We start from the raw sequence: 20,581 nt of genomic DNA, 5'->3' as shown, positions 1-20,581 counted from the left end.
ATAATTCATAACAACATTGATTTGGATGCATTATTATTTTTGGAGCAATAAGAGTTTTTGCAATTTACATCCACTGTTGTCCCTTCGTACCCACACGGGTACCCATCCAAAAGGTGATATAGCAATATCATATATTAATTTTTTTTTCTTTTTTTTTTTCACATCAGATCTTTTAAACAACTTCAGACCTAACCACAGATATAAAGTTTTTCATTATTTTTTTAATTATTTTTAGGTTTTTATGGCTTTATTGTCATAAAAACCCCTGTTTTTTTTGGGGGAAAAAACCATAATATGCAACATTTTCAAAAAATTAGTTGCAAATGGAACTACTTGGCATGAGGTTATTACAGCCTTGAATGGGTAAATAATTCATAACAACATTGATTTGGATGCATTATTAATTTTGGAGCAATAAGAGTTTTTGCAATTTACATCCACTGTTGTCCCTTCGTACCCAAACGGGTCCCCATCCAAAAGGTGATATAGCAATATCATATATTAATTTTTTTTTATTTTTTTTTCACATCAGATCTTTTAAACAACTTCTGACCTAACCACAGATATAAAGTTTTTCATTATTTTTTAAATTATTTTTAGGTTTTTATGGCTTTATTGTCATAAAAAACCCTGTTTTTTTTGGGGGAAAAACCCATAATATGCAATATTTTCAAAAAATTAGTTGCAAATGGAACTACTTGGCATGAGGTTATTACAGCCTTGAATGGGTAAATAATTCATAACAACATTGATTTGGATGCATTATTATTTTTGGAGCAATAAGAGTTTTTGCAATTTACATCCACTGTTGTCCCTTCGTACCCAAACGGGTCCCCATCCAAAAGGTGATATAGCAATATCATATATTATTTCTTTTTTCATTTTTTTTCACATCAGATCTTTTAAACAACTTCTGACCTAACCACAGATATAAAGTTTTTCATTATTTTTTTAATTATTTTTAGGTTTTTATGGCTTTATTGTCATAAAAAACCCTGTTTTTTTGGGGGGAAAACCCATAATATGCAATATTTTCAAAAAATTAGTTGCAAATGGAACTACTTGGCATGAGGTTATTACAGCCTTGAATGGGTAAATAATTCATAACAACATTGATTTGGATGCATTATTATTTTTGGAACAATAACACTTTATTGCAAAAAAACAAACTGAACTGACCTGAACAAACTCAACAACAAACTGAACAAAGATGTAATTTACATTTTATAGCATGAACCACAAGATGGATAGATTTTGCAGACAGGACATATCTTATATATATATCTAACATTTGCAGCAGTTACGATAATAATGTGCTGTATGCACGATGAGCCCTGCTTCCGCTTTTTGGAACGCTGCTCTTTCTCAGCAAAAGCCTCCCCTAAATTGACCGTGCGCTTCGTGTTGTTCGTGGCGTCTGTGCAGAAATGACAAGGCTGCAAACTATTCTCACAGACTTCAAAGGTGCACCTGAATTTAAAAAAAGATCATCCTCTATCTTATTGTACAGACAATTATCTTTTTCTGCCTCTCCCTCCTGTTCTGTGTTCCTGTGCCACTGGGAAACTGAACTGACCTGAACAAACTCAACAACAAACTGAACAAAGATGTAATTTACATTTTATAGCATGAACCACAAGATGGATAGATTTTGCAGACAGGACATATCTTATATATATATATAACATTTGCAGCAGTTATGATAATAATGCGCTGTATGCACGATGAGCACTGCTTCCGCTTTTTGGAACGCTGCTCTTTCTCAGCAAAAGCCTCCCCTAAATTGACCGTGCGCTTCGCGTTGTGCGTGCGCGTGTCAGTGCATTTCGTGGCATCTGTGCAGAAATGACAAGTAAGACAAGGCTACAAACTATTCTCACAGACTTCAAAGGTGCACCTGAATTAAAAAAAGATCATCCTCTATCTTACTGGATAGAGGATGATCTTTTTCTGTCTCGCCCTCCTGTTCTGTGTTCCTGTGCCACTGGGAAACTGAACTGACCTGAACAAACTCAACAACAAACTGAACAAAGATGTAATTTACATTTTATAGCACGAACCTCTAGATGGGTGGATTTTGCAGACAGAACATATCCTACCATTTGCAGCAGTTACAATAATAACGCGCTGTTTGCACATGAGCACAGCTTCCAAACTTCCCCAAAATTGACCGTGCGCTTCGTGTTGTGCGTGCGCACGTCAGTGCATTTCGTGTCGTCTGTGCAAACTATTCTCACAGACTTCAAATGTGCACTTAAATCCAATGACTGGAAAAGGATCTCTCTCTGTCTCTCCCCTCCCCCCGGCTCTGTAGTGTCACTGGCACAAAGACTGCCCTTCCCCTGTCTGCGTAGCAAACAGCCAGCCAGGTGGCTGATTTCACACCCCTCCCCCCTCTGCTTAACAAAGACGTGCCTGCTCTTGCACCCCACCCCCCACCCCCCTCACTGCTCAGAGCAAACAGGGCTCATTCAGAGTGAAGAGATTCAAACATTTAGAGAGATTTAGAGGAAGAGAAGAAAGTTGCAGGCTGTTGTTCACTTCAAGGAGGCGGCTCTATGGGCTGTTTTGTTTGCGACCGACACACACACACACACACACACACACACAGTATATATATATTCTCAATCACATTCACACCACTCTCTTATATCAGTTCCACTACATCAAGACTATTTTATGGTGGTCAGCTGTTTTATTGCCATGTAATTTGCATAATAAGATAACCATGACCTGCATTCAAAACCACTGAAAATGTCTATGGGAGTGCTGTACCTAATATTGTGCTCATTTGATCCAAAACCTATTTTTCCTTTATTTTGAAGGCTGAGGCTTAGATCCATTAGGTATTCACGAGAAAAGAATTATCACATGTCAGAATTACAGTATATCGAAAATATGCGATTATAATGGGAGTCAATGGTACCCAGGCGGGACGAAGGGACAACGCTGGTAAGCCATATGTGAATCTCCTTAACTATACACCACACCATAGAGGGGATCATTGAATTTTTAAAAAATCCTAAAATACACATCCTGGCCAAGTTTCATGCAACTAGTCTTTAAAATGACTGATATATTGAGAATCAAAAATCCAAAGTTACCCAGGCGGGCCTGTTTTTTCGCTAGGGACTCTCGAGGGTTAATATATTATCATGCTGTTTACAACTACATGAATGTACTATTGCTGTGATTTATTACTGTTACTGAAGGTCCGCGGCTCCGAACCGTAGTAAAGGGACCTCTGGATAATACGGTGGGTTCTGTGTCGGGCTGGTAGCCGAAAACTAGCTTTACTTTGTTGTCTGGGTCAACTTTGCTAGCAGAGACAGAGAGAGGCGTTGAAAGGCTGCTCCAACGGAACTTATTGTTTTTGGAGGAAAACACGAACACGGTGTACAGTCGAGTCTTGATAGCTTACTTACAACTGGGCTCGTCAGGCACTCTTCTTGGCTGCAGTGGTTATTATTATATTTACATGCTTCCAGCTCCCGTTTTTGCTCGATGACAGCTCGTACTTTTCCTTTTTCTCCCTCCCTCGCTCAAAGACACATAACGGGTATGGCAGTCCATTCTCCCTGCAGCACGGACTACACTGCCTATGATGCGACATTCTTTAGAGCTATACTGGTAGCATTCTGCCTATTAGCTTAGCACAACAACAACAAAAAGGCCTCTCTCACCCAGGAAACACGCAGAGAGAGAGCTCACCATGTAACCATGGCAACCGTAACGCTGCCACCTGGAACAACAGAACGTAGCTGTGAAACAAAACCCAAACAGTCCTGACCCGCCACAATATGAAACAGGAAAGTACCGCGTGTAATCCATTTATTTCAACAAAGTAACTGTATTCTAAATACCACCTTTTTAAACGGTAACTGTAACGGAATACAGTTACTCATATTTTGTATTTTAAATACGTAACGGCGGTACATGTATTCCGTTACTCCCCAACACTGTTTATAACATTTGTCTCCAAAAGTTGATTCTGTTCATCTGGACGTAGCGTTTTGTGGGAGAAACGTTTCGTCACTCATCCAAGTGACTTCTTCAGTCTCAGCTGACTGCAGGTTTCCCCAATCTCAGTGGTTGTTGATCAATGGTCATGAGAATTTGCATAATTAAGATTAAGTAACTGACCTCCCAGCCCATTTTTCCTTCAATGGGCTGGTTTCAGTCATTATGCAAATGTACTGTTTATAAGATTGGGGAAACCTGCAGTCAGCTGAGACTGAAGAAGTCACTTGGATGAGTGATGAAACGCTACGTCCAGATGAACAGAATCAACTTTTGGAGATTTACTTACGTGGATGATTGAGCATGCATCAAGACCTTCTAACATTTGGTTATAGCAGACCCAGATGGCACTTGCCATCACATATACCAAACCCAGTTCATAACTTCTGGGCCTCATGTGGAGAACACCATAGACTTTTAGCCCAAATAACAATTTAGCAGTGCCATTACTGATCAGTCAGTAATAAAAAAATAGCCCAGATTAGATGGGGGATGGAAATGTGGAACGATAATAGTTTTGGGGGGATCTTTGCTTTTGCTTTTTGGTTATGCCACCCAAAAAGCAGGGCGTTAAGATGGGTTTTATGCTGCAATATCCCATTAAAATGGCATACTGAAAACATTATTTGGACACACAAATTTTGTTTTCACATGAAGAGCAATTAAAAAAATCACTATAGCTGAGCATAATATAATTTATCTTTAAAAGAAAACAATGAGTCATAACGTCTTGGTCGGTCAGCCATGTGAACAAAACAGTCTTATTTTGAAAGGAATCCCCGGAAGCGCTGTTAGTGTTTCGCTATGTTTTGTGGCTCCCTGGGGAAAGTCAAAACCCCGGCATTTTTCACTTCTCTCGTGTCTTCTCTGCTCAGTTGTCAGATCAGCTGCAGTAGTCGACGGGAGAACGGCTATCATTTGTCGTGCCTTAACTTGCGCATCTAAAGCGAAGAGGTGCCAGTTTGTTAGCTCACCATGGAGAACCGAAAGCGACCATTCGCAGCGGTTTCAAGCCCAGACGATAGCTTCAAAACGCCGGAAAAGAAAGTGTCAGTGGTCCGGGTGTCGGATTCGGACTACATGCAGTGGGGAGTGGAGGAAATGTGCCGGTACCTGCGAAGAGAAGGTCTTGGAGAATGGGTGGACACATTCAAAGGTTGGTTTTCTGCTTTTGCCATCTTAAATTAGGCGCTCGAAGCTAATTGTTATTAGCGCTAATCTGCGGACTTCTGTTTTTATTGTAACATCTAAGCTAACATTGAAACTGTTGTGTTGTACAGCGCAAAAAATCACAGGTGTCGGGCTTCGGGATCTCAGGGATGCTGACCTGGAGAAGATTGGCGTAAAGTAAGTGCGTCCTCTGTAAAACTTGGGTTGGGCGTGTGGACTGGGGGAAGTCTGGTGTCCTGCCAAAAAGCAATTTCCGGTTTCTTTGCCAGAAAACGATTACCAATATTTAAACCACTGTAAACGACACGCTGAACTGTAAGCTGTCACATACATAATCGATACAAATACATACATTTTGACTCAGAGAGAGCATCCCTGTCACAGGGTACAAGCTGACTTTTACATATCTTTCATGTCATTGAGATTTAAAATGTCTCTTTCAAAAGCGATCTGGCTGACAGGGCTGTATAAATTGCAAGAAATAAAACAAAGCACGTATATTAATATATTTAAAAGTACTGGGTTGGATTACCGTGTGGAATTTAGGGTAGGTACAATAATGCAGTCATAACAAAACTTGCAAAAATGGTAATTTCTATATTTTCATATAACCCTTCATAAATCCTCTTACTACAGGCTATTTATGAATATAATCAAAGTTATTAGACCTAAAAAATGCATAGAAACATCAGCAATCAGTTTGTGTCACAGCTGGTTAACCCATTAAAGAGAGCAGCGCACACCTGTATTGTCAAAGAAGGGCAATTCGGTGTGTATATACAGCACCCATTAAAAAACACCAGAGCCAGGCTCAGGGAGGAGCAGCCATTTGCTGCGGTATAACTAAGGTATGATTCAGGATCACCTGACCCAGGCCGAACTATGAGCGTTATCAAGTCTCATCTTAAAACAAGAGACTGAGAAGAGTGTCTGTTTCCTGAACCCAAAGTGGAACTGGTTCCACAGGTGAGAACTCAAAAACTGAATTCCTAGCCTCCCATTCTGCTTCTGTTTTCACAGCAACCTGGTGGATTAGTTTTTCAGCATCACTCTGGCACAGGACGTTTCTAATTTTATCAATATTACGCAAGACATTTTATGCATCTCACCAGATATTCCTGCAACTTTTTCACTTTTATTTCTACCTCTTCTTTTTCTATTTTATTCTTCCAAGGTGTCTGGGTGACCGTCTGCGGATCCTAAACAGCCTCAGAAAGCTGTGGCAGATTGAAACTGAGCCAAGCAAGGTAACAGTTGTTTCACTGTTCACTGTGCACTTCCAAGGCTGTGGAGATAAGTAACGCACAATTTGGGAAACGGAAACGTGGAGCACTGCAACCCTGATTTGGATAAGCTGTTAGGAAATGTGGCATAACACCACCACAGTCTCTGAATGAAAGACATCCTCTGTCCTCATTGGCAGAAGGATCTACCTGATAGTTCTACTAAGAAAAATTTAGAACTTTTTAAATTAACCAAATTCCTGTCACTCTGCAGCCATATTGATAAGACCTCTTTTGCCATTTTTTTCAGGCAGGAAATGTCAAGAATTAATTGCTGTATTTTAGTCATACCATAAACGATTAAAATTGAACATGTGTGCTGAAAACAGGGTTTCAGAAAGTCTTTTTGGTTCTGGAAGTCATCTACATTTGGACTATATAAATATATCCATTGGTAATCATAAGGTTTTTTGTCTGATTGTTCACACTACAAATAAAATGTGACAGCAAACGCGCTCTAGTGTGAACCGTTCACGACCCTCAAAGCGGCCCGCATGCGCAAAAGAAGACGTCACACACAACGTGCTCCGTTTAGACCCAGACCAAACAGTATTGTTTGACTGATGGCCCTTAATATAAAGACTTGTTTCAGACTTTACGTTTCCCAATTTTGCTTTAAGTTATAAAGTTATTTTGTTATTTACATATGGCCTAATAATGATCCTTATTGCTGTTTTAGAGGAGTGGTGCTTCAAAGGATAGTTGGAGATTTCTGTCAGAATCTGCAGATTATACAGTACAAATAAAATGTTCACGTTTCTCCAACGTTGTCTTCCCAACAGTTTCACTAACATCTACGCTGGATGGCCAGGAAGCGTTCACGATGTCTTCTCCAGCGCTGATAATTGCCGTCTGTGTTGTGTCAGTGACGTAAAAAACGGATTTAATGGGACATGACCATTCAAACAGCAGTCGCTTTCTAAAACATCAGATATGTATCGGATTCAGTACCACATACGAAAGTGACCTAGATCGGATTTGAAAATATCGGATGTGTGCTGTTCACACTGTCATACCATGATCGGATATGGGTCCCATAGGGTCAAAAAAGTCAGATTTGATGCGCTTTCGCCTGCAGTGTGAACGTAGCCAAAGAAATGTTTGCCAACATTTCCACTGAAGTGTAAACTGAGCATATTTGCACACTGCTGTGTTGAATATACTGTATGTACGGCCACATAAATGTCTTTTGTGGTGGTATACTCATACTGTTTGTTATTGTTTATGCTTCCAGGTGTTTAACGATCCTATCCACGGGCATGTGGCATTACACCCGCTTCTCATCAAAATCATAGACACACCTCAGTTCCAAAGATTGCGAAACATCAAGCAGCTAGGAGGGACCTACTTTGTCTTTCCCGGAGCGTCCCACAACCGATTCGAACATTCGCTTGGGTATGTTTTTAGTTCAACAGACTGTGTATTGAGAAGTGTTAAACTGATCTTGTTTTGCCGTTAACTACACATAAAGCTGTAAAATCATACGGAAGAACATATCCTTCTCTCTAATATAATAGTATTAGAGTTTTATCACAGGTCACACAGAAAAATTAGCTCCAAGTGTATTTTACAGTGACAAACAACCTATTCATCCCTGCCTGCCTCTAATAACAGCTTTCTGTTACACTGGCAAATATGGGTATGGGCAGAAAATAAGTGGAATAACAACACACAAAGTCAACATTTCAATGACTGTGAAACATAGATGTATCACACATTTTTAAACCTTGCCAACCTTTTTTCAGATAAACTTATTGCTTGAAATACCTGAAATTGCTAAACTAAAAGTAAAATATATCACATAATCAAGTTTCACTGTGTATGTTGTTTGAAATAAGCAATTTTGTTTTGTCCTGGCACAGTGTGGGTTACTTGGCTGGACGGCTTGTAAAAGCTCTAAACGAGAGGCAGCCAGAGCTCCTTATCTCTCGCAGAGACATCTTGTGCGTGCAGATTGCTGGGCTGTGCCACGACCTGGGTAAGTGGTGTTATAAAAGAAACTTATTAAAACGTGTCACAAGATACTGACGTAAATGAAAAAGGACTAAAGATGATTTGCTCAGCCAATGCTGCGTTTACCATGATTACTTACTGGGTCTGAGCACAAGTTAAAATAAAAGTGAAGCTGTGTTATTTTATTCTTATCATCTGTTTACCAGACTGCAGTGGAGCAAAGTTAACACAAACACATTATGTACTTTTCTCTTCCTAGGACATGGACCATTTTCCCACATGTTCGATGGTGTGTTCATCCCCAAAGCACGTCCTGGTATAACCTGGAAGGTACTGAACTCTGTGGCACAAATGTTAAATGAAAACGGCAGTTAAGGAGAACACACAAGGTCGCATACAGGGCAGTATCAGCCACAGAGGGAGTCGCAGTAGTTCAGCACCACTTTATTCCATGTAACCCAAAATAAAAATATATTTTTGTAGCTCCACTTTTTCTCAGTAGCAGCTTGGAGCCTCTCTATGTCCTCAGTTTCATTTTCCCTGAAACTACTCTTGCATTGTTGACATGTGTTGTTTTCTTGAGGTTTTAGCTGCTGCAGTGAGTCTTAATAAAACTATTTGGCAAACAAAGAAATGAGAATCAGCACCTATGAGTCACATCTACAACCTACTTGCCCGAACTTGCATTTAAGCATGCAAGGAAAAATACTTTTTTTTTTCCAAAAGCCATCATACTTGACCTGAAGTCCTGAAGCTAATTATGATTTCTAAAGGAAATAATGTTTCTGTTTCTGAGTTGTTTAAAATTGGGAAGTTACTGCTTTAACAAGATGTTTTTAAAAATAAAACCACACTGGATCTGACTTTTTCCAGACAGATGATGACTACTGTCTGGAAAACAGGCGATCTTTGTTGTGGCTGTTTTGGGAAGTTAATGGAAAAGGCCTCGAGTTGTCTAAGTCATCGCACTTTGGAGGATAATGAAGCTTGAGTGCTATTGTGTAAATTATTTCACTGCTACCTAAAGACATCCAGCTAATGTTAACATTTAATTGGTGATGTAGGCTTTTAAAATGCCTACCTGCTCAACTCCCTTCATTCTATCGATAGTTAAAACAGTTTTTCAAAATCAAATCATAGTTCTGAAATTATTTCTACTTGACCTTACAGTGAAGATCACTTTGCAGCAGTTGCTGGCAATTTTTGTTTACGGAAGCTTTTTATTGGCAGTTATAACAACTGCGGGTCAAGACCTAAGCACAAAGCATTATTTGATTTGATACTTTCTCAGTTAACGGCAAAGATAGCGATTGTAGTGTTCAGACTGATAAGGAGAGCTGATAAGAACACTAAGCACACGGTCATTGTGTACGTTATGACCACAGGCCTGCTGTCTGGCAAACGTGAGAGATAAGATGAGTTTTCACGGTTGTTTCCTGTCATGTTTATTCTGAAGTCAGCACTTTCTCTTTGAGTAACGAGTCACTGATAGTTCAATCTACTGTGTATCTCCCAGCATGAGACTGCCTCTCTCTCCATGTTTGACTACCTGGTGGAGGTCAACAGGCTGAGTCCTGTGATGGAGGAGCACGGGCTGGTGCTGCCTGAGGACCTGGACTTCATTAAGGAGCAGATTGCTGGACCATTAGACACAACAGCAGCTAAGGGCAAAAAGGTACCTATCAGTTATGCCTGAATGGAACATGTCAGTAATTTCAACGCTCCACTGTCAGATATGTGATTTCTGTATGAAGTAAACCAGGATTTAGAGCCCTGCTTTAAATCTACACTTTAGTCTGTATGTATATTTACATGCTGGTGTGTGTGTCTGCAATGCATTGTTATACCATCACAGGTGAAACTGTGTCTTTATGTTGAGACTTCTGTTAGAGTTTCTCTATACTGGGCACATCAGACTACAGTGTAGGTTAAAGGTTTAGACCAGGGGTCAGCAACCTGCGGCTCTTTAGTCCTTATACTGTGGCTCCGGGTGGTTTGGGAAAATAAATTAGAAATATTTAGCTGAAGTGTATTTTATTTGTGTTTAGTTATTTTTTTAACTTGTAGTTCTAAATTGGAAGATTATTGTGATTTTGAAATATAAAAATAAAATTATATCTTATTATTTTTTCATCGCTCAAAATAAGCGTCACACTCGCGGAAGCCGGTGTACCTGCCGAAACACCGTGCATTTATCGAGACTTTCAACCCCAGATAGGCCAGTTATGGATCTTCGGATCCACATTATGTCGGCAGCTGTTCTCCTCCGTGAACTATGTTAAAAACAAACACCGCTCACGCCTCACAGATGACAGCTTACAGTCCTGTGTAAAGATGAAAGCCCTGATTTGCAGACGCTGTGCGGGACCATAAGTCTTATTGTAAACATATCACGGCAGACCCGACGATGTTTTCATGAACATGCTTTTCAGCATCTCTTTATTGACCACTTTCCACACACGGTTGCTGTACGCTTTTCAGCCCGACAACACAACAGCAAAGAGAGCACAGACTTTAAGGCGAGGCGTGATTGCGGGTGCCGCTCAGGTGCGTCTGACTCCCCTGCAGCGGCGCTGCAGACCACGCCCCGCCACACACATTAACCAGGTAAAATACATATTTAGGCAGAATTTTGCAAATATCTACTTTTTTTTTTTTAGCAGCATAGTGCTTTTTTTCCAATTACTTTTTAAAAGTCAGGTCAAGGCTCCAAAAGCCCAAAGGCGATATAAGGGTGGCGGCTCACAACAGTTTTTGTTTGCTACATGGATCATTTTAGTTCAGCTGGGTGTCTTTCCTTTTGTTATATTTCTTTAAGAGTTCAAAATGTGTTAAATAAATAAATAAAATGTAATTTTCTCTGTAGCACTTCATGGATTTCATAAGCAACACACCTTAGTTGCTCTGTGGATTCTTTTAAAAAGCAGTTAAAAACGTTTCTGTTCAAACAAGCCTTTTGTTGATCTACGCATTTTATATTCTTTACATTATTTACATTTGATCTTTTACATTGTGTATAATGTCTATTGATTCTATTGTTTATTTTTATATTTGTGTACAGCGCTTTGTGACTGCCTGTCTGTGAAAAGCACTTAATAAGTAAACTTTACTTACTTTAGTTGTTCACACAAAGCATAAAGGTAAAAAAACAATATATATAGCGTTATCTTCATTTTAGATTTCAAAAAGTATTTGTGGCTCCCAGTGTTTTCTTTTGCGTGGAAACCGGGTCCAAGTGGCTCTTTGGGTGTAAAAGGTTGCAGACCCCTGGTTTAGACTAATCCAAAATCTTCAAAAAAACCTTGTTGAAGTTTAGTTTTTTATATTTAACCTTAACTTTTTTTTCTTAGATTCTTTAGATGAATTTACTTTGAAAATGTAATTATTGAAAGACATTTGGAAAGTCTCCTTTAGCATAAAGTGCAAGTTTATTAGGTTAACCATTAACCTGATTTGGTGCCATCACATTAATTGTGAACTTAAACAGCTTTTATACAGGTTATCTGTCTCAGAGCTGGTGGGGTTTTATTCCTTAATGTTTTCCTTGGTTGTTCATGCTTTTGTTTTTTTGTCTGTTTGTATATTTTTTTGCATTCGATATTATCGATCATCTCCACAGTGGCCGTATAAAGGCCGTCAAAAAGACAAGTCCTTCCTCTACGAAATCGTGGCCAACAAAAGGAATGGCATTGACGTGGATAAGTGGGACTATTTTGCAAGGTGGGGCTTATTGATTTAGTGTTTTGTTTTAAAATGATTTCCTAGTTTGTATATTTTCTATTAGATTTAATTACCTATCTCCCTTAATTTCTTTCTCTCCATCTTAACTCAGGGACTGTTACCACCTGGGCATCAATAACAACTTTGATTATAGCCGCTTCCTAAACTTTGCCAGGGTGTGTGAGGTGGACGGGCAGAAGCACATCTGCACTCGAGACAAGGTGCTAACTTTTGTTGCATCTGTTTGTTTACTTTAAGCAGCAGTTTGAGTTTTATAAGATATTTGGTCACTAAAATACATCCGCTCCCTTCAACAGGAAGTGGGAAATCTATATGACCTGTTCCACACCAGGAACTGTCTTCACAGAAGAGCCTACCAGCACAAAGTGTGCAACATTATAGAGACTATGTGAGTAGCTGATCCCTCTAATCGTTTTGCTTTGCTTCATGCTTTATATTCTCTAACTGTACACAGCAAAATGTCCTCACATGTAAAAATCTGTTGGACGTGTTTCTCCAGGATCACAGAGGCTTTTTTAAAAGCAGACCCACACCTTCAGTTTGAAGGTAAAGATGGGAAGATGTTCACGCTCTCCACAGCCATTGATGACATGGTGGCCTACACCAAGCTGACAGGTGTGTATGAAGAGTGTTGTTAGCTTATATTTGTAGTGCATCAGCCCAAAAAAAACGAGGCGAGGTCAAGTCATCATCCCATCAAAAACAATCTGTTTAAAAGAAAATTTAATTTATTTTTCAGTCAAAACCTGTAATTTTCAAACTTGTGTTTTAAGAGACAGTATAGTAAAGGTCTTTATCGATATTGATAATCCAAGAAAATTCTGCTAAATTAAACATGATCAGTATTTATTACTAGTGCTTGTCGTTACTTGTTAATAATCTGCAGAACTAGCTGGCTTCTTTTAAGTGTGCACCTGCAGGTTTAGTGACTACCGAGTTTTGGCAAACCCTCAGTAAATATTTTTATTCTCTCAGACAACCTTGATCTGTTTGTGCACTGTGTTAACGGCCTCTGTGAGTAATGCTGAACTTGTGGAAATACCAGTTTGGATTAAAGAACAACCTCGCTTTTAATATATGGAGAAAAAAAAGAAACATTATGATTGGTGTTAAGGTACAATTTCTAATCAACTAATTAACTAACTAATAAACTCCAACCACTTATGCACTAAAATACAATATGTGTTGTGCGTGTCAAGTAACTCAGATGAGTAGAAAAAGACTAATTTGTGTTTCTGTGATAATCGTGTGCATGAGAGATTGAACCGTAAAGCCACATTTTTATTGAAGGATCTTTTTAAATACTGACATTTTTGGTTCTTTATTTACTTGTACCCTCTTTGTTTGCCTGGTAGATAATGTGTTTGAACAAATACTCAACTCCTCCTCCCCCGAGCTTGCAGAGGCGAAACAGATCCTGCACAACATCGTCTGCCGGCGCCTCTACAAGTGTCTGGGCCAAACTACCTCAGAAACTTCCATACATGTCACCCAGGTATTTTTTTTCTTAGATTTCTTATAAAAGCAAAAGAATCAGCAACAAAGCATGCAAAAAATGAAAACAACTTTGCTCAATAAAATAATACATAACAAAATAGCTCAGAAAGGTTAATAAATTGCCTTCAAAGTTGAAAGTAAAATGCAAAAGATGGCAGGGGTGTTTGAGTAAATCTGAACCCCAGTAAAAAGGAGCAGGTTTAGCACGTTTATTGGCCCGACGAGGTTCTCCCACCTTTGTTTTCTCTCAACAAACAAATTTTATAATAGAAAAAAATATTGAAAATGACACACTTGCTTTCAGTGTTATTTGTGATTGAGCTCCAGCCTCTACACACACGCAGAAGGATGAAAAGAGGCTGCATCCAAGTGAAGTAAAAGTTGAGCTGAAGTTAGTAATTAATTAAACTCCTTGTGGTTAAAAAAGCCAAAAGACTCAATTTTAAGTTCAGACTGAGCTTAAATGTGGAGGAAGGTGATCTTTTCACTTGTTTCCATTGATAATGAGCATGTTCTGCAAAGCAACAGCACAAATGATGTAAGAAGACACTAAAACAACAACCGTGTATGCAGTTTGTAACAATCTTCATACTTTGCAGACTAACAGCAGCCGTCTTTCTGTCTCATCACTGCAGCATGCAGGGAGAAAGCATGAACTCCTCCTAATTTAACTTCCTAATTATCTTTGTACTTTGAGATGATGATGATGGTGGTGATGAGGGGACATTATGTGTCCTGAAAGTAAAGACATAATGTTTCAGTTAATACTGAAATGAACGTAATCTGACAGCTGATAACGTGAGTTGCAGTCCGAGCTTTCCCGGTTGCTTGTGTTGTGCAATCAAGAAACAAAACATGCCAAACACAGAGAGATTCTCTGTTCGCTGACGCATACAGAAAAGAAAATGATCAGTACTAAAGTTTCAGCCAAATGTTGACATTTTGCAGTTCGCTAATTAAAAAATGAAATGGAAAAATCTGCCTGTTATGTTTCTGCTGTTTTGCCAAATGGATTTGATATGAGAAATTGCTCATTCTGTGGTTCTGTGTTTGTTAGTTTTTTTTTAATTTTATTTACATGCTATATATAGAATTTCAGTTATTTATAATATGTAACAAAAAAACATGATACAATGATATAGCTGTAAACTTGCTGTTTACAAGGAGACGATCAAGAGCTTGGAAGCTGACCTGGCCCGATCCATCCCTCAGAGCGGCACCCAGGACGTCAATCTACAGCCAGAGGACTTCGTAGTTAGTGTGAGTTTTTAATTAATGTTAATATTTATCATATAATTTGCTCATGGCCTTAAAACCGGGAGATTCTTTTTAATATGGATATGCTTTTGTTGCTTGTCATTGGATTTAGTTATATTTGGAGTCAGGGTGTTGCCTGTACTTTTGGGGCTTTAGGCTCTTCTCGATCTAATACTTTGTCTGTTTTAGGTTATTGTCATGGATTATGGGATGAAGGAGAAGAACCCCATCAACAATGTGCGTTTCTATTGCAAGAACGATGTGACTAAAGCCATCCAGATACGCAAGAATCAGGTCAGAAGTAAAGCAAGATGCGAAAAATTCAATTCTTGAATATGTGAGCACGTTTCCTTTGGTTTTTCATTTATTCTTCTTTTAAAAAAGAGTGTCTCTTTCCCTCTACCTCTGTAATTTGTGGCTGCTGTTGTTCTTGTCAGGTGTCTAAACTTCTTCCAGAGCACTTTGTTGAGCAGCTGATCAGGGTCTACTGTAAGAAGACAGATGATAAGACTTTGGAGGCTGCCAAGAAGCACTTTGTTCAGTGGTGCATGGACAGGAACTTCTCAAAGCCTCAGGTACTGTTTATCTGCTGCACTGTAAAGAATTACAGTTGAATGCAGCGACAGTGGTTAAAATATTGAATGGAGTCACATAATGAATAGGTCTGTGTTGTTACCTCTCTGCCACGCCTTCTAGCCTTGCAGTGGTAATGCAAGAGTCTATGTGGATTGCATGGGCTTAAGTGCTAATTGCTTTTATCCATATGTTATTATGGGTGGATAAAGGCATGTGTAACAGTTGTCCTCTCCTTGCGGCAGTCATACAATTTAACTCCAATTATCTGGTGCTTTAAATTCTAAAAAGAGGCTATTAGTAGCATGTTATATCTGCATAGTGTGCAGGTAAGTTATATTAGATTATTAGCTGATTCAGTCAAGCTATAATAGATGTTTTTAACATTTGTAACAAATGAGAGTGTTTTAAAAAAAAAAAATCTTATTTCCTTAATCAGAAGCTCCGGTACATTCACAGAGCTTTATACGTCCCAAATAACTGTTTAGCTGCAACAGTGTGCTTTTTGTTTTCTGGCTTTGGGACACTGAACCAGCTCTGCACCCTCTCCAGGAAACTTGGAGAGGCATGTTCTTTGTGGACTTGGAAAAGGCCTGGTGTATTCTCCCACAGTGTGCCCTGTGGGAGTGTATATCGGGCCCATAAGGGCACAAGACTGGTTTCCATTGTTGGTATTAAATCAGACTTGTTCACTGAGCGCGTAGAACTCTGTCAGACCTTCTTTTTGTCACATATTCTGTTCATCGCTCTTATCAACAGAATTTCGTGGCTGTGCCTAGAAAGTGTGTCCAAAAAACACTGGAAAGCTTTCCAGTGTGGTGGCCTCAGGATGGAAGTCAGAGAACTGCTTCTCTACTCCTCCATGACAAAAGGAGCCAATTAAAAAATAAAATTGTACACAGAACTTTTAAAAGACTGTGTGGTTTGCTTGTAGGTTAGATATAATGCCACTTCTGTTTTATAACATAATGAACATACAGCTCATTAGCATTCGTGTTTACGAAGTATTATGTATGAATTTGAAACCGATATGCTGTTAAATCTGGAATAAGTAGCATCACTTAACAGTCGAACTCCCTCTCGTGACTTACATATCGTTCTTTCCACTGCAGCTGGCAGCTCTTCATACACTGTACCAATAGCAAACAAAAGCCCTTTTCATGAAGGATTATTATTTCCAGGGTTGGTCATGTGACTTAGAAATGTTTTGTCACGTATTTGAGCTTGTGATTCTGTAAAAAAAAAAAAAAAAAAAAAAAAAAAGTCTCCATGCTTTGAAAGGACCAAAACCTCAATTTGCATCCTGAATATTTTCCAAAAACCAATATATTCTAAAACAAACTCCCTAATTTTGTTATACAATATACTCAAAATGGTGATAAAGACAATCTGAAACCTTGTGGAGGGAAAACAAAGAGCACAAATAGCTGAGATGCCATCTGTGAGTTATATGGTTGGGAATTTGTGGTGCAGTTTGTACAGAAGAAGTAACAAACATGTAAATAAGGCTAAACCTGGTGACGAAATGATGAAGAGCTTGGGATTTAGCAGCTAAAAAGCCAAATATACAGACAAAAAAAAATTGAGGGGAAATGTAAATACTGAGTTTACACTTGCCACGTGGCCAGAAACTGCACTATAGATGATCTATAAAACTGCTCTGTGACTGCTAGAGGATTTAGTAATCAGCTGTTTTCTAAACAGCAGGCTGAAGTAAATAAAAGGTGCTAACAGCTGGCTCAGACCCTGAACAACCAGTCAATATTTTTTTTTATGTATCTATTTATGCACTTATAATTTGCAGTACCGTAGTGTAATGGCATCTCTCCATATTAGAAAGGACTTTTGTTGCTGAAGAGAAAGCAACTGTTTGACAGCACTTCCACCGACTAACAGCAGAGAGACATTTTCTCCATGCATTAAAAGAAGTGACAGATCGAGATATTTTAGTTTTAATTTACATCTAGTATCAGTACTAATCATATAGAACATGCTCTGAGGCCTTGTTACTTTAGCATTTTTGCATAATTTAAAAAGGCATAAGTTGCTTGCTGCTCCTGTCTTTTGCTTAAAGACTGTAAGTCAATGTCCTAGAAAGGAAGAATTGTCTTCCAGATCCTTCAATTACTGCAATCACTTGTTTATTTCCACTGCTCGTCTCAACAACACTATCTTTTGTTTCTGTTCTCACGCAGGATGGAGACATAATAGCTCCAGAGCTGACTCCTCTGAAACCCAGCTGGTCGAACAACGACGACGATAGTGAAGAGGGCACATCCACAGAAGCAAACTGTGTCAATTTAAATGGAAAAAAGACGGCCAAAACTAAGCTTTTCTAGTGAGAGAGGGAGATTTTACATATGGAGAAAGATCAGATGAAACAGTGTGCTATATTTTTCTGTAAGGAGTGTGCTGATGAACACAGCAAGTTGTTTTATATCAAAAAGGTTTAAAATATTCAAAAAGAGAAGAAGCATAGATGTCTTTCAGAACTTCTCAGGGTTTTTTGTTTGTTTGTTTTTTGGTTCGGTTTTGTTTGTGAATATGGTTTTAATTTAGACTTCTCTGGGGGGGAAAAAGGTCTTATCATGTCATTAGATACCAAATGATGAATCAGGTCAGTTCAAATGTTACACAGACTACAATTCAGGGCAGTATATCTTATAGCTGGGATTTAGGTATTTTATTCAGCTTCGGCTAAAGTTTGATGCTGTTCAGAACTCTCAGGCTTTCACGCACAAAATGTTACATATGAATGTGTGATGATATTTAAAGTGAGCATTTGTTTTTACTCTTGGGGTTGTTTGGAGAGTTGGTTTGATTTTTACTTTGAATGCGTGTGTTTTTCTCTATTTTTGAGTGTTTTGTGGTGTTTTATTTATTCTCCTTATTGTATCTCAGATTGCTCACTGTCATCTTCACCTCAAAGTTCAGTGCGACATTTTATTGGTAACGTGTTTGGGATGCCTTTTAAAATGATTCTTCTCTTGCCACGATATGGGGCATCATCATCAGATTTTTGCTGTGTTTAAAAATACATGTATTTTTAAAACATGCGATTTAAAACAATCAAAATGATGGAGATAATCCTGTCAAAATAAATACTTTCCTTCAACCATGTCCTTCTGGATGAAATTTTTATTGAACACTAGAGGGCAGCATGCTCCCAGTCATGGCAAGGCAAGGAGTTTAATAAGTAAATGGCAATTTTGTGGTGTGATGGATCCAGCTCAGTGTATGAGCATGCAAATCATATATCAGATGGCTGGAGTGCAGCACCTGGGTTCAACTGTGCCTTCTCTCTCTACCCACAGTCCTGTCTGTTTATTGACTAAAATTAAAGAAATAATAATTATATTTCCATACACATAGAAGCTTTATATTGTATTGAATTGAGCTCTGAGTTGTGGATGTGGCAAAAATTGTTTTGCAATACATATGTAAATGTCAGATGTTTTAAAAAAAAAAAAAAAACTTAGCCCAAACTGCACAACATTTTAAGCCAAGAGTAACAAGTTAATATTTACCAATAAAAGCAGAATAAATGTTTAAGGAAGTCTAATGTTCCCATAACTAAACTAGGTTTTGTTTGCTGTCATATCTGCCTATCTCACAATAATTTTAAAAAATGTCTTTTAAACATAAATTTAGTACTTTGGATAACATTTTGCATAAACTAAGTCTAAAGCAGTGTAAGCATGGTAACTTAAGGAGGAACTTTATACATGTAGAACACCTTTGTGAGGAGCACGCTACAAACACTTTAGACATCATCAGTACTCCCAAGATCAGTACACACCTGTTTTTTTTTTGTTTATATTTTTGTTTTTTAAATTATACAATAGACCAAATATGATAGAATTTTTCATTCATTTACAGAATTATAATTTTTCAGATATTTCATTGCAAGCACAGCAAGGTCTGCAGTTTTTCAGTGTCGCTAAACAGATTTTGTTCTGAATAAAACAAACATGGTAAGACAGCAGTATCAATAGATAGATAGACCAACTTAATACTTCGCTGAATAGTGGAAAAAGTGGACTTTCTCAAAATAATACATCCAACAAATTTAAACATGTTTCATGAAAAGTATTGGCACATAGTTCTAAAATGTATTTACAAACGTTTTAAATGCATTTTTTGCAGAGTTTATCTCAGTCTTGTCAAAAGTGTACATTTAATGTTATAGTGTGGGTTGTTTTTAATCCACTGAGTCGTTTTATTTCTTTCTGATAGCGGATCATATCCCGTCCATGGTTCTCCGAAGAATAATAGTAAAAATAGAAGAAGAAAAGTGCTTGACTTGTGCATTCAGTAACGGGTCACTGACTGTTTTGATTACACAGCCAATAATATTGCAGTCATGTGGTCTTTCTGGTGGCCTCAGAGTCGGCAGCACAATCATGTGTTGTGATATTTGCGGCTTCAAGATGAACACATTTTATCGGCGTCTTCTATAGGGGAGACCGGGGATAGTTGTAACATTTTTGACATTTCTGTCTGTAAATTAGAGCTCTTTTAAGGTAGTGGATTCAAAATGTAATGCAAAGTATTTACATGTCTCGGCTATTAAATAGTGCAGCTATTTTCTCTGCAGCACAATTACCCATTGCATGGTATGGTCTCAAACACAAAGAGTGAAATGTTACAATTAACCCCATAGTCTGGGTTAGTTGTAACATATCCTGGGGTGAAATGTAACACAATGAAATAAGGGTACTAACAAAACATTAACATGTAATTTTTGTTTATTCAACACATGAATGCACTTAGAGCCATTTATGTAGCTATGTGTGTGTGTGACAGAATGCAGAAATCTAGCTTTTGAACATATGCCAACAATTATGGAATTTTCTGCAACTGAATATTTCATTAATTTTGGTTGGTCTTCCTTGAGTTTGGCCTCATTGGCTCAGTGGGCATTATAACCTACAACTCTTGCACCAATGAACATAACAATGAAGCTGAAAAAATGTAGTTGTTCACCAGCATCGCAATTCCATTACTTTTTATCATGGCTTACCTTGGTGTGGTTTGCAAAGTGCTTCAGAAAGATGAGGAATGTTTCTTGCACCCATCCTGATTTA

At 38.3% G+C, this 20,581-nt stretch overlaps 1 protein-coding gene across 1 annotated transcript; it reads left to right on the top strand.

The window, feature by feature from the left end:
* Positions 1-4,737: 4,737 nt before the first annotated feature.
* samhd1a (SAM domain and HD domain 1a) lies at positions 4,738-18,613 on the top strand. The gene is made up of 16 exons (XM_085146748.1): positions 4,738-5,176; positions 5,301-5,367; positions 6,365-6,437; positions 7,708-7,868; positions 8,336-8,451; positions 8,686-8,756; positions 9,943-10,101; positions 12,046-12,146; positions 12,259-12,367; positions 12,464-12,555; positions 12,667-12,782; positions 13,523-13,662; positions 14,829-14,924; positions 15,111-15,215; positions 15,359-15,496; positions 17,690-18,613. Exons 1-16 carry the CDS (start codon positions 4,996-4,998, stop codon positions 17,831-17,833), a joined length of 1,869 nt encoding a protein of 622 aa, XP_085002874.1. The 5' UTR covers positions 4,738-4,995; the 3' UTR covers positions 17,834-18,613.
* The last annotated feature ends 1,968 nt before the right edge of the window (positions 18,614-20,581 follow it).

Source organism: Neolamprologus multifasciatus, chromosome 20, assembly GCF_963576455.1.
Source record: "Neolamprologus multifasciatus chromosome 20, fNeoMul1.2, whole genome shotgun sequence".
Taxonomy (NCBI): domain Eukaryota; kingdom Metazoa; phylum Chordata; class Actinopteri; order Cichliformes; family Cichlidae; genus Neolamprologus; species Neolamprologus multifasciatus.
This window is presented reverse-complemented; position numbering and strand designations above follow the sequence as displayed.

Coding starts and splice junctions, on each gene's coding strand:
- samhd1a (XM_085146748.1), top strand. CDS start 4,996: ATGGAGAACCGAAAGCGACCATTCGCAGCGGTTTCAAGCCCAGACGAT. Junction 12,368..12,463: donor ACATCTGCACTCGAGACAAG/GTGCTAACTTTT, acceptor TCCCTTCAACAG/GAAGTGGGAAATCTATATGA. Junction 13,663..14,828: donor CTTCCATACATGTCACCCAG/GTATTTTTTTTC, acceptor GCTGTTTACAAG/GAGACGATCAAGAGCTTGGA.